Genomic DNA, 13,675 nt, shown 5'->3' on the forward strand with positions numbered 1-13,675 from the left:
CGCTGAAGAAACCATTGAAAATCTGGCAGCAAGTAAACAAAAATGTTACTGTATGTCTTAAAATTCAGACTTCATGTCAATTTCAAACAGGATTCCAGAGTTTGCCTTCTGAGTAACTCAAAAGTCAGTGATATTTCACTGAGGTGCTAGTCTCTGGAAGGACTTCCAATGGCCAATACCTTTCTTTTGCTGTAATGGATTTTCTTTGAGACGAACTTAGTATGCTATACATTGTCTATGGCAGGGTGCATTTAAACAACATAAACTCCCACAGTTGCCACCTTTTAACACCAGCATTTGTTATTTGGAAAATGAGGCAGTTCTGAAATTTCCAGAAAGCAATAGGATGGCTGATTTGTTATTATTTCATAAGTAGCATCCAAGTTTTGAGCTGGGTTTTAAGGTGTATCTAAAGTATGCATTTAGGAAAGGACACACAGGGAAAATGGGAGGAATCCATTTTTTAGACAAGAAAAATCTTGAGTAAATGTTTTTTGTCAGCCTTCCTTTACAAGATAAATAACCTTGGTTATTGATCTGACATTATGAAGTGTCAGGAGCTGACCGTTCAAGTAGTTCATTGATATAGTGAAAAATACACTTTACGATTTAATTTGAGAAAGCAGACATTGCTTGCCTGAATGGTGTAATTTTGGACTAGACTTCTGTTGTCTCTCTAGGTGGAAAGACTATTGTATCCAGTGTGTAAAGTTAGCTTGTCTCAGAAAAGCAGCATAGTGTTCTGATGCATTTCTTGTTTTAGGACAGTTTCTCAATAGCATCTTCAACTAAGAGGAGCAGAGTCTGGGTTTGTATCTCTTGTCAAGGATTCAGAGTACAGGTTATCAAACTAGTGTTCTCAGAACGTTTAAGACTTTGTATAGAAAATGCTACCAGCTCATGATGTTTTATTTTGAGTGCTGTAGCCTTAAGGGACCTCAAGATCCTATGAGTTTTCATTGTGAAAGCTTTGTTTTAAGAAGAGCATATTATGAACTGGAGTCCTATACTGCCAAATGTCAGCAAGAATGAAAAACAGGTTTTTGTCTTCATAAGTCATAATATTAGAAGCCCTCATTTGCTATCTGGGATCTGACACCTGGTTAGGCTTTTTTGTTCTGTTTTTTAAATTAAGTGTAGTTCATTGGGAAGTCAAATAGCACTGCGTTAGGACTGTCCGTCACTGGTAGTGGGACTTCAGAATTGTTGCCAGACTTCTGTAAGTATTGTTTTCTCTTTGTCACCATTATCCAGTGTGCTTAGGCGTAATTTATTTTTAAACAATTCAGGGAGTAGCTCCATGGCAGTTCGAGTAAACCCTAAATCAAGGCTGTCGTGGTTCTCTGTTCATCCTTATGTTAACATGGTGCTCATGCAGCCACGCAGTGAACAGCTTGGAGGGGGGGATGTTGATCTTCCTTATTTATGCTGGAAACAGATGATCACACCTGATGCAGTAGAGCAACGAAGGGGAAGCTATGTTTAGAAAGTTATTTGTCAGGTAGCCAAAGAGGGGAGGGAGAGGAGAAGAAATAGAAGAAATTTGGAGTTGGAGTGAATAGTCTCAGGAAAACACTGTCCAGCAGTATGGTTGGGAAAAGTGGAAGAGTCTAGGCTATGTTGCTTTGAGATGGTGAGCGTATGTTGTTGGCGTGCTTTGGTACCTCCTTTCTTTAAAAGGATGACAGTAGTCAACCTCAATGTTAAGCCTTCTGTTGGTGTTGTTTTCCAGTGCTTTACATAACTATTTCATGCAGTGCTTAGTTAATTGAGTTTAATATAAAAACCAATAGGATATGGACACTAAGTTTTTTCGCTGCTGACTAAGGTATATACTCCTTTCACTTTTTCTGACCCAATACATACTAAATTATTTTCTTATTAACCCAGATTGGACAGGAAAGTGGCAAATATTTCCACTGGAAAGAAACACAGTGGCTAAGGAAGATGTAATTTTGAATCCCCTCAAGCAAATGAAAGAAGTAAATTTAGATATTAGTTATTTTGGGGAGAATGGTCTAATAGTTGCAGCTTCTGTGTTTTTTGCCGTGGCTGCTTTTGCTCAGCTCTCTTAAATAGCATGTGTGCTGATAAGAAAAAGATTTGGAGTATTAATTCAGTTACTGTTTTGTTTCCTATATGCTAACATGTGACTAGAGCTAGTTTCTGGGTGGTTTTTTGATCAGCTGTTTTGATCCTCCTTATGAGACATAAAATGCTCTGTGAATTTGTGTAACAGACCTTACATTTAATCATTTCTTCTTTCTTCAACAACTTGTTCGCTTTTATTTTGGGATTGCTTTTATTTTGGGACAGTCTGAAATGTAGCTTGCATAGGCCAGGTGATAATCCTAAATTTCCACTTTGAAATTTGTATATAATCGTGAAAAACAAGCAAGGACACTAATCTTGAAATTGACATTCTTAGCATATATGTCCTCTGTACTTAGTTTAATGATCTTTTTGTGCATCAGTGGGGAACTATTAATTTCACCCTTCAGATTTGTGTGTATTTTGGCTTCAGTAACTTCTGTTCTAAAGCTGTGTGTGGTGTTGTTTCTTTGTAGGTAAAAGGAGGCATTGAGACTACCTTAGAGAAAGAAGTCCTACAATATGACTACTCTTCTTCATATTTTGATATATTTGTAAGTGTTCTTTAAAAAAAAAAAAAGAAAGAAAAAAAGCAGCAAACATATAGTTTTCCCACGTTTCTCCTTCCACAGATGTTTCCTAGTTTGAGTCCTGTGAAAGGGTTGATCTTTTCTTGATAATTTAAACTGGAAGGACTTGGGCCAAATTTCACCCTTCTAAGGGTTGCCCAGTTCTGCTTTGGCAGCAGGCTCATGGAGTCTGTGGATAGAGATGCTCAGGCACACTTAAATTGCATCCTCTACTTTTTGGGGCACGGAAAAGCAGATGAAAAACTCAGTTGAGAATGTGAGACTGATGTAACATAAAGATAATTCATTAAGAGGACAAGACCAATAGGCCTTCAGCTGTAAAATCATTTTGTTTAAACCGACGTTTTTGTCCTTCCACAGAAATAAGTGAGTTGCAGTGAGGAGAGACTTGTTCCAAGGTTGGCCTGTATAGGTCACGTTTTTTCAGATGTCTGTGTTTCAACTCAAACCAGGTTTTTTTAACATTGTATTAAAAACAGATGACATGAAGTATGATTCTCCTTTACTATGTATAAGCACCTTAGGCACATGGGAGGAACTCTACTGCATTAGGAAATTTCTCTGTGTTTCAGCAACACTGTAGCTCTGTAGTTGCAATGCATTTTGCACTGCATGGGCAAAGTTACTGATCTCAAGTAAAAGCTGTTTCTTTACAGTTCTTCTAAAGGGCCCCATGTTTTTGCAAGATCATTAATTCTACCAGATCTTGTTTGCCTGGCTGAGATGAGTTGGTTTGGTATCAGTCATTTTATATTGATGACTATATCCAGAATCTCTCATTGAAACTGGTATAAAAACCCATCCTTGCTTCTGCATTGGACCATTTGCTGTGTCAAATGGAATGAGGTACTAGATACAAAAATGTCATAAGCTAGCAAACTATGCTACTTTTCCCTTTCTTTCTCATTATTTTGCTGGCAGATTCTCCATGATATACGTTGCTGCAGAAAGCAAAAAATGTTATCTGTCAATGTTGATGCTCTGGAAATTATTTTGCCTTGTAGTTGAACCAAGGGTTAAAAACATGTAATGCAAAATAATAGACTTTTATTCCTTGGGAAGGGACTAGGTCGTTGAATTCTGCAAAATGATTTGTGGGCTTATACAGGATTTCTTGTGTTTCTGCTACACATCACTGAAACATCTATATTTGCATAAGATTAAATGGGTTCATTATACCTCTGGCCATGTCTGTCCTTGATTTCTCTTCATTTTAAGCATTTGTTTCACAGCTTTTAGATTCTGAACACATCTTTTAAAACAAGTTGGAGGCAATCTAATATCAAAGAATAAATAGGGAAATTGAGGGTTAGGGTCCCTGATTCAGAAATCTTGTCTGTCTGCTATTGGTTTAATTTTCTGGCTTAGAAATACCATAACTTACCTTTCTTTACTGCAGAGTATTTGGAACAGCTCACTATTGCAGACATCTCCATAAAGAATAATTGATTGTTGTAACATTAATATTTCAATAAATACTAAAAAATTAGTAAGCAGAAAATTGTTTTTAAAAGTTTTTCCCATTTTCTGATTGCATTTGTGAAGTCTTTACAGTTTTTAATGATATTCTTGTACAGTAGCACACCACTAAGATCAGTGAGATGCACAGTGATGCTCAAGGTGTTTGCTGGATTAACTGCGTCTAGATTTAACTGCTTAGATTCCAGTCAGGTAAAATGATCGTGGACATACATTGTGTAGCTTTCCTATGTTTCTAACTTATTTGTGGAATTGCACATGCTTGCATATTTGAGCCTATATAGGCATGTGAATGGTGCCATTTGCTTTACAAATGGGAAATTATGTTCTATTTCTGTTTTATAAGCACACATTCAAATTTGTTTCTCAATAACAGAACTTAGATTGTCCTGTTTTAAGTTGTTTTGTAAGCAGTTAGTATTTTCAGTGAGCTGAGAATCTTGTGGTTCTTCTGTGTTCTGAATTAACCAACAAATATTTTTTTCCTTTCTCTATAGCTACTGGCAGTCTTTCGATTTAAGGTGTTAATACTTGCATATGCAATGTGCAGACTGCGCCATTGGTGGGCAATAGCTGTGAGTAGTGGCCAAGCATAATGGAGTTTTAACTAGAATGGATCAAACAGACAAAATTTTAGATGTCTCTTAACGCTTGTATGTTAAGAATCATCTTGATGCTATATATAAAAATTCACTGTACAGTAACAGATTAAAACTTCTGTTCTGGAAGATTTTCAGCCTAAAGACAAGAATTTAATAGCACAGTGGGTGTGGTCCTTTTTAGGCATCATGTTGATACAAATTGAAGACTTATTTTGAATCCAGTATGGATGGCTAGTTGTAACTGCTTGTTACCTCTGACTTGTTAATTAATGTTTGAAATATATTTGCATTTGAAATAGTGAACTGTATTCAAAAAGAAGAATTGGCGTTATTGTACCGGAGATCCAGTTGTCCATTAACTCCCACATTCTTAGCTTTTTAGAGTTCTAGGTGCCACCCACTGAGCACTAGCACCTGTATTGCTTCATGCTCCAATACAAAATATTGAGTATGTATCCATTCTTAGAAAGGAAGTTCTTGAGAACTGCAGGCAATCACAGTGGATTGGAGCAAATATCTTTAATGCAGCTGTACAGAGTGGATGAGAAATAATGCAAAACTTGATGACAAATTCATACTTCCAGCAGTCAGTACTATAGATTGTAAAACAATAGGCATATTGCTGGCTTACTGCATTGTAAATCTTAGACTTTTTTTCCCTTACGCTGTGGTAGGTGCATGTAGAATGTATTTATGTGTAACTCCAAGTGAGTAGCATGCAGTTTGTTTAGTAGTCTGAGATTACATGCCATGGTTTCTTTGAAATTGTGTTATTAGCATGGCACAAACATGTAATAGTAACTGCTGCTCTGATTGTGTTTATTTTTAGGTGCACACCTCTCAAAATCCCTTATTCTTAGTTGTGTAGCTTTAGAGTATTTCTTTCAATGACATCCTCCAACTTGATGCAGTTGTTTCTGAGGTGGTGAGAGTGAACCCGTCACGGTAGTCAGCAATTAGATATATAAAGCTTCACTGAAGGTTTTGCAGAAGCCATTAATCTTAGAATCCTACCTGTGCTTACCAGAAGCTAGTTAGGTTCTGCTATTATTTAAAGAATTGCTGGACCTGAATGTACTAATAGAGTTAGAAGCCTTGCTTAAGTGAACAGTACTTGTCCACTGCTTTTTTTGGTTTTTTAGACATTTTATTCAGCCTGTCATTTTTTAAATATGTCAGGGAGTATCAAGTCTTCATAGTGATTTGTTTTTCACAATATCAGTACGTGAATTAGAATATTAACTCAAATTTACTCCTGCAACAATGTTTTGTTATTTGAAATGGATCTTTTGATTTGGACGGTAGTGAAAAACATTTGGAGCAATTGCTGTTTGCTTCTTTCGAAATACATAGAAAGAATTTTTTTTTAAAGGACTTGGTGAATAAAATACTGCATCTTCATTACACAGTAAAATCACAATTTATATAACTTAGCATCTGTGTAGCATCTAAACTGCTTATCTGCTGTGGGGAAATCAACATTTGGAGATGTCCTTATTAAAAGTTATCTTTATTAAGGAGGTTATTTTCATAACACTTTCAAGTTAATTGTTATCATACTTGTTATGTTTTATTAATCTATGACCTTGCTGTTGGTAAATATTTGAAGTTGCAACTGATAGATAATGGCAGAAGTGAGAAAGTAAATCCATTTATTAGTTTTAACTGTTCTTACCCTGTCTCTTTCAGTTTACAACAGCAGTGACCAGTGCCTTTTTATTAGCAAAAGTAATTATTTCAAAGGTATATATTCTAATCAAATGTTTGTTTTACTTTGTTGTTTTCTTGAAAGCAAGATTCTTCAGGGTAATTTCTGTAATGTTGTGTGGTTTTGTTTCCTTCAAGCTGTTCTCACAAGGTGCTTTTGGCTACGTGTTGCCCATCATATCCTTCATAGTTGCCTGGATTGAAACTTGGTTTTTGGACTTTAAAGTGTTACCGCAAGAAGCTGAAGAAGAAAACAGTAAGCTTTTGATATTTCCCCTCAATTGCTGCAGTTGGCAACATTCGATCCCATGTTATCTGGCAGAAGAATGCTTCTTTTAGCTTCTCAAAATTAAATCATATGGCATAATCTTTCTTTTTCCGGAAAGGAACATATGCCTTCAAAGAAGTAGGGTTTTAATTAATTTAGGGAGGCAAAGTTAAAAGTTACAAGGGCCAGAGCAGCAATCTGTCAAGCACTTAGGAACGTATATAATTTTGTATGCTTAAGACAAAAATTTAACTGACTTGGGCTTGCAAAATTTTATTTTCTGGCTAATACATAGAATAAGCGTCTGGTTCCTCTTTTAGGAAGAGTAGACACAATAACTAACTCAATGGCACTAACTCTTCTTTTGAGGTGGAAAAGGGAAAGCAAGGAAGTGTTGTGGAGAGTCTGCTTCATGCACAGACAGAATGAGACCAGAGCAAGTATGAATTTCAGCCTCTTCAAGATGAGGCAGCAGGTCGTCTGACACTCGGTGTATTCAACTAAATGGAGGAAACCCACTGACTTAGTTGAAAGAGAATATTGCTTGAGTGGTGAGGAAAAGAAAGCATAGATTTCTGCTACAGATGTTTTGTTAGTTTCAACAGCAGGAGAGTAATTATACGGCAAACCTGTTTGTGCATCATTACCTGAAATACAGTCTGAAAGTCTGCTGGAAGGGCATGTTTTCCTCTTAGGTAAGAACAAAAACTTTACGCAGGCATGGATGCCTCCATTTTTTTTTTTTTTTTTTAGTGCTCTGAAATGCAATCTTTCTACTTTGATCCCTACCCTCTTCCTTTCTACCACTCCAAGAAAGAAGTTGGTTAAATGAGTATACTGGATTTTGCCTAGAGAAAGGGAAACTTAGGGTAAATTTTTTTTCTCTTTTGATGGGGTGAGGAAATACAGCTGCATCACACTTTTATCTCAATAGATAAGAAATCTAACCAGTTCAGAGACTTTTGCATTTTTTTATACTGAATATTCATAGACAAAGAAAGTATTTTATACATACACATGTAAGTACTTGATGATCATGTTCATAAAATTGAGATATTATTGTTAAATCCCTGTGGGATTCAATGACACTTTCTTTTTCTTCATTCCTGCTGAGCTTGAAATAGATGGTATTAGAAATATATGCTTTTTAGTTGAACTCTGCATATTTCCAAAAAAAGATGGGGTTTCACTGAAAAGTGCTGATTTTAAGCAATTAAGTTAGATAAATGATAGGCACATTTGGATTGTGTTGTGTGGTGGTACTTATATAGTGCCTTATTTGCTTTTAAATCTGAGGCAGATAATGAAAACAGATTTTAATAGTTTTTGCTTTTTGACCAGGTATTTTTCTGTCATATCTCTAGTGGGAGTGGAAGCTGACTGTTTTCCATCTTACTGTTTTGTTTTAAAAAAAAAACAACCAAACAACAACAAAAAAACCCCACCACAGTGATTTTCTGCCTAATGCAACAGTGCTCATAATTTGAGATGTCGTCTGTAACTTAAAAAAAAAAAAAAAAAAAAAAGAAGAAAAAAGGGCAAAACTGTCTTTCCACTGAAGATTTCCAGCTCTAAAAGTTTCCTTCTGTGAGCAGGATTTAAAGCTAAAATCCAACCAGTATGTGTCTTCTAGTATCTTGTTGACTCATTGTTAAGTATGGAGACTGACCTTCCTCTTTTGAACAGAGTGGAAATAAAAGTAAAATAGATGTCATCTTTGGAGACTTTGAACTGGTTAATAAGATAAATTGGTATGTAGAAATAATAGTTTGAGTTGGAAAGAGATTTTTTTAATAACTGCTGGCTACCTCAAGTAGCTCTCCTGGTTCAGTAAAACATCAAGGTTTTCTTTTTTTTTTTTTTTTTTTTCCTAATCAGTCTTCATGTAGCAGAGAGTAAAGGATGGAAGTTCAATAGCCTTGTTGACCTAAAATGCCATCTTTGCCCGGTTATTATCAGAAGACCTGTTGATGGCAGTAAGGATGAGATGAATTAGCTACTCTCCCAACCCCTTTTGGTTTTTTTGTCCTCTATTAAACACACCAGAATAGCCCTGTGTCATTTCCAAATAATTTTCCTGATTTTAGATGAAGTCAAGCCAAAAGGAGTTGAAGGTTGGAGTAGCTAGGTATGTTGAGACAGACAGGTGAAAGCAAGCCATTAATGAGGAGTCTTATAGTGGCAAAGTGAGAAGATAATTTATTTTGTTATGCATGACAGCTTACTCATCATTAAAAATATATTTCAGAGTTTTAGTTAGCCAGTGAATGTTGATGAATTTACATATGGCATCCTAATCATGCAATTGCACATAGTAGAAGAAAGGATTCCTTAATTCATGTGTACAGTACCTCTGATTTGCTAGAGTGTGTCTCCTTACCTGCCTGAAGTTATATAGAAGACATAAATGTTAAATTAACAGTTTGCTTTTTTCCTGACATATTTATTTGTAGAAGTAACTTGTTAGGAATGCTAATATAATACATCAATTTTTAAGGTTCTTCATCAATACTTGATCTTTAACAGGTTATGTGATAGCATTGAGGATTTGTTTTTTTGTTTTGCTTCCTTTCAGGATTTCTGATAGCACAGGATGCTTCTGAACGAGCAGCTCTTCTTCACCCAGGAGTCCTCTCTGATGGGCAGTTCTACTCTCCTCCTGAATCTGTAGCAGGTAGTTATGTTCATGTAGTAAATGATTTTTCATATTGACATTAACATGCATATTTCACCTCCTTCAGAGGGTGAGGCGGAGGAAGGGTGAAGGGAAAAAATATATTTTCATTTTTAAATGAAAAGTGCACTTTACAATCCTAAAATGAAAGATTCTTTTTTTATTCAGTAATTCAGTTTAGTTACTACCTATCAGATGAATTACAATACATGTAGTTAGTGTGGCTTCTGACATGCCTCAAAGGTGTTAAAATCAAGGTAAGTCTGAAAGAAAATGGTACTGCAACTGAAAGGAGGCAGTTATTGTTTGCTTCTGCCATCGATGATCCTTATGGGTCCCTTATAACTTGAGATATTCTATGATCCTGTGATCTCTTATCTGCTAGCAAGAGTGTTTATGCAGCAATGCACTAATTAATCCAGCCTAAACTTGGAGCTTTACAGTATCTTAGGATAGGCAGTGAACCTGAAACTGCTCTAAAGCAAACTGAAATTTCAATCAGAGGCTCTTTTCCTTTCTCATAACAAAAAGTCCTCTCTGTATAAAAAGTCTAGCTGTGTGGGTATATTAAAACTGAAGGAAAGTGTTAATGACATCTTAACTCTGCATATCATGTGCTTTGTTCTAGTTGAGGTATGAGCTGAGTAAATAAATACTGCAAGATTTAAGAATGTGTTTGCAGGCATTTCAAGGAAATGAGTCATTTCTGTATGGGTTGAGTGGATTTGAGTTATTCGAGGATGCAGTTTGAACCCCCAAATCCTATGTCGGCATTTTTACCCTAAAATGTAAATCTCTTCTGTAAAGCTGTGCTGTATTATGCAATATATTTAAAATATTAATATCTGCTAATTGCTACAGATACATTTGCCTGTCTTGCATTATAAAGTTGTACACGTTGGTGATATTTTTCAGTTTAATGGCTGTCTCTATGGTTGCTGAGTGTCTTGGCATAATGAATGACTTAGAGCTCCATCTAGGGATGACAAAGCATTAAGACAATGTCGAGTATAATTATTCAAAGTGAAAATGTATTTTACTTAAAGCGGTGAGTCTATCTTGAGGAATAATGGTTGGAAGTATTACACTGGATTCAGCCTGGGATTTTTTTGGCAATAGAATACACAGTGTGAGAGGAAGTGTAAGTGGAGCTAACACATTGTCCTCGGCAGTTTGGCTGGGTCACTGTTGCATGTGCAGTGAGCTATCATGCCTCAGCATGTGTGTGGTGACTACAGGTATATGACTGTGCCATTGCTTTCAGCTTATTGAACAGATGCTTGTCACCTGAATTTCAGTAACAGCTCATGTGCCTTTTCCCTAGTCTGGCCTAACTGCCAAGTAAATTTGTTTAAGCACCCTTTATGGGTATGAGAAGCAAAAGAAACAGTCAAATTAATATATTTGAACTAAAACACACACACTGATAGTCACAAAGTATTCTGAAACTGCGAGGTGATGTACAGTAAAAATAGCTCACAATTAAAAATATTTTTTTCAAAATTCTGTGTTTCTTTCAGATAAGACAAACTATGGATTGTTCTAAAAGAGCAATTTTTGGACAATTTGCCTTACATATTGATTGGAAAAATATTTAGAGATAAACTGTTCCCCATGATCATGCAGAGGGGAATAAACCCCTCTGCTGATATGGCAAAATGTCTAAAAACAAATCTTTGCTGTCAGGAGGTGATATTTAAAACAAGCTCTGTTGGAATTTTCAGCATATTTGTCTTTTTATGTCTTCCTTGAAGATGCACATATGCAGAGCCATACCCTTTTCCATCCACTTCTTTATATGGGTTGACCCTTCATCTTCAACGTTAGACTTGGTTGCCAAGTAATCATTCCGGAGGTAGCAAGTGGAAAATCAGCCTCAAAAGAGTAAATTTCTACAGTTTCTATACAATTTGAGCTTCAAAATGAAAGGCAGGTATGCTATTCCAAGAAAGGAAAGGACTTCAGAGTAGTTCGGCCAAAACGCTTAACACCTTTGTCTTTCTTTTTTATTTCTTTGTGGGAGGGAATGTGGGTCCATAGTTCAGCTTTAAATTGATGGCAAAAGCCCAAGTAAGTCTCCCAGGCATTTTATCAAAGACAGTTCTTTACTCAACTTCCCCCCCGCCCCCTGCTGTGGGAGTCTCATTTAAACTGCCCAAGACCAGTATGGTGAAAATAATTTATTTCCTCAGTCGTCCCTGACAAGGGCTGACTGCTGCAAGGACTGACTGCCACCTCTGATGTGGGCAGAGGCATCTGCAGCTTGGATTGGATCTCCAGAATTGTGTGTGGGTCAGCGCTGCTCACCCTGCTTGCTTGGTATCTTCTTGCTCTCCCTGAAACAACTGATCCAACAAGCCAGCTTCCTGCAAAGCAGTGCTTCCAGCAGGAGCTGTCTCTGGGCACGTAGCCCTGTGACCAGCTAAGCTTTCTTTTCGGGGCCATCCAGGGCTTTGTCACAGCAGAGAGCTGAGAACAGGCAGCAGACAGACCAAGGAGAAGAGAACTGGGCAGGGAGAGGCAGAGGGAGCTGTTTGGTTTCTGGCTTAGAGTAAGACAATCTCTTGCCAGAACACTAGATACAGAAATTATTAATTTGTAAAGCAGTATTTCTGGCTGCTTTTAAAGTGTCTTCTGAAGTTGTCTTCCAAAGGGCAGGATGTAGCAAGTGGGAAAATCTGCTTGTCAGTGAGCAAATGTGGAGCTGATTGTCTGAGTGTGGTAGTGTAAAAACTTGAAGCACTTGCTAACTGAATCTGTTGACAGGGTAGGTGTTTCAAGAATGATCCCAGTGCTGAGTTTTGGGTTTGATAACTGTTAACAAAAACCCTTCAATACAAAACATCTGAAAACATAAGAAATCGAAAATAAAAAGTAAATATTTTTATGGAAAATAGTTGCTTTGAATTGCCTTTTGATAAGCCAGTACTAGTGATGGATTGCTTCTTTGCCTTTTTCTTTCCCTTTTCTCTCAACTGATCTAATAGCATTCTTGTCTTCCTTTTCAGGATCTGATGAAGACTCTGAAGAAAAACAAGACAGTGAAAAACCAGTTGTGTAGCAAATACAGAAAAGCAGGTATGTTCCTTTGCATAGAACCCGAATAGTCCTAAAAATATCTTTTTCTTCTCAGTTCCTTCCCGAATAATTGGAACAGTGGGCTAACTCTTAGGAGTTCACCGTCTTTGAACCCAGTCTGTCTGTCTTAGCGACCTTCAAGCAGGAAGTCCTGCCAGGCTCTTGAGAGCCTCTAATTGGGGTCCTCTGGTGCTGAGTTCTCGTTACCTGGGGCCCAGGGGTCTGAGAGCTGTTCTGGAGTGTAGTGTAAAAGGCTGCAGGCTTGGGATGGAACACCCCTAGCATTTATTTGTTGGCTGTCTTGGAAGGGAAAACGGTGGAACAGATGAGTAAAAGCTCCTTTTTTTTTTTTGGAAGTGGGGACAGATTTCTTTGGAGATGGCAATGCAAGAGTGCTAGGAAGAGATTTGCTTTTAATTTAGGTCTAGGATGAATATACTCATCTTGAAGATTGCATGGGCAAAACTACTTCGGTATTTCCCCTCCTCAGTCTGCTTAATACCAGAAACGGGTCACACTGGAGCACCTGCGTCTTAAAATTTTTGTAGTGTACTTTGGTTAAATATGAGAGATGATTTCCTTATTTTGGAAATTACTTCATGTACTTTTGGAATTATCTTGCTCCATGCTTTCACTTCACCACATGTGGCAAAGCTCAAGCTAAGGGAGGTATTAAATGTTCTTGAGAAGCTGAAGCTTCTGATTTGAAAACTTCAGATGACCTTTTTTCAGCCTCCCTGTTTTCACTACCTGTTTTCTTGACTTGCATCTTCATTCATCCTGACTTGTGTAATCTGTTACAGAAAGAAAATCTCTGAGGGAAGTTGTTGGGGTTTGAAAACTGGCAACAGAGTCTGTGGCTGACTTGCTGGTGGAGCTGCTGACAGGAGAATTTATTCATTAGAAAGCAAAGGGAATGGTTCCCATGTACTGTAATACCTCACAAAGTACCTTGTTGACATATGTATATTAAGTTGCCTCCCAGGTGGTATGAAAATATTTGTCCACAATGTATTTTATTATTCAGTGATTCCTGAAGTTGATCTTCTAATGACTAGGTAATTACTGGAAAGTGTTGTCTTGTGTACCTAATCAAGAGACTGGTAATATAATGAAGTAAAACTTCTCTATGGTGGAAGTATATTTAATGATTGTTGGGACTCACTAGGTAAAATTATTTTATGTT

General features: G+C 37.0%; 1 protein-coding gene across 6 annotated transcripts in view; it reads left to right on the plus strand.

Moving 5' to 3' along the window:
* The window catches only part of STARD3NL (STARD3 N-terminal like), a 29,623-nt gene extending 17,134 nt beyond the window's left edge, over nt 1-12,489 (plus strand). For 3 of the 6 annotated variants that reach the window (XM_052793067.1, XM_052793077.1, XM_052793086.1), the window contains 6 exons: nt 2,568-2,645; nt 4,658-4,735; nt 6,452-6,505; nt 6,608-6,725; nt 9,313-9,411; nt 12,420-12,489. In XM_052793067.1, coding sequence (XP_052649027.1) covers nt 2,568-2,645; nt 4,658-4,735; nt 6,452-6,505; nt 6,608-6,725; nt 9,313-9,411; nt 12,420-12,472 — 480 coding nt within the window. In that variant the 3' untranslated portion in view covers nt 12,473-12,489. The remainder of the gene's footprint in view (nt 1-2,567; nt 2,646-4,657; nt 4,736-6,451; nt 6,506-6,607; nt 6,726-9,312; nt 9,412-12,419) is intronic. The other 3 variants (XM_052793095.1, XM_052793103.1, XM_052793112.1) reach the window with 3 other exon arrangements.
* Nucleotides 12,490-13,675: the final 1,186 nt, after the last annotated feature.

Source organism: Harpia harpyja, chromosome 1 (assembly GCF_026419915.1).
Source record: "Harpia harpyja isolate bHarHar1 chromosome 1, bHarHar1 primary haplotype, whole genome shotgun sequence".
NCBI classification, from domain to species: Eukaryota; Metazoa; Chordata; class Aves; order Accipitriformes; family Accipitridae; genus Harpia; species Harpia harpyja.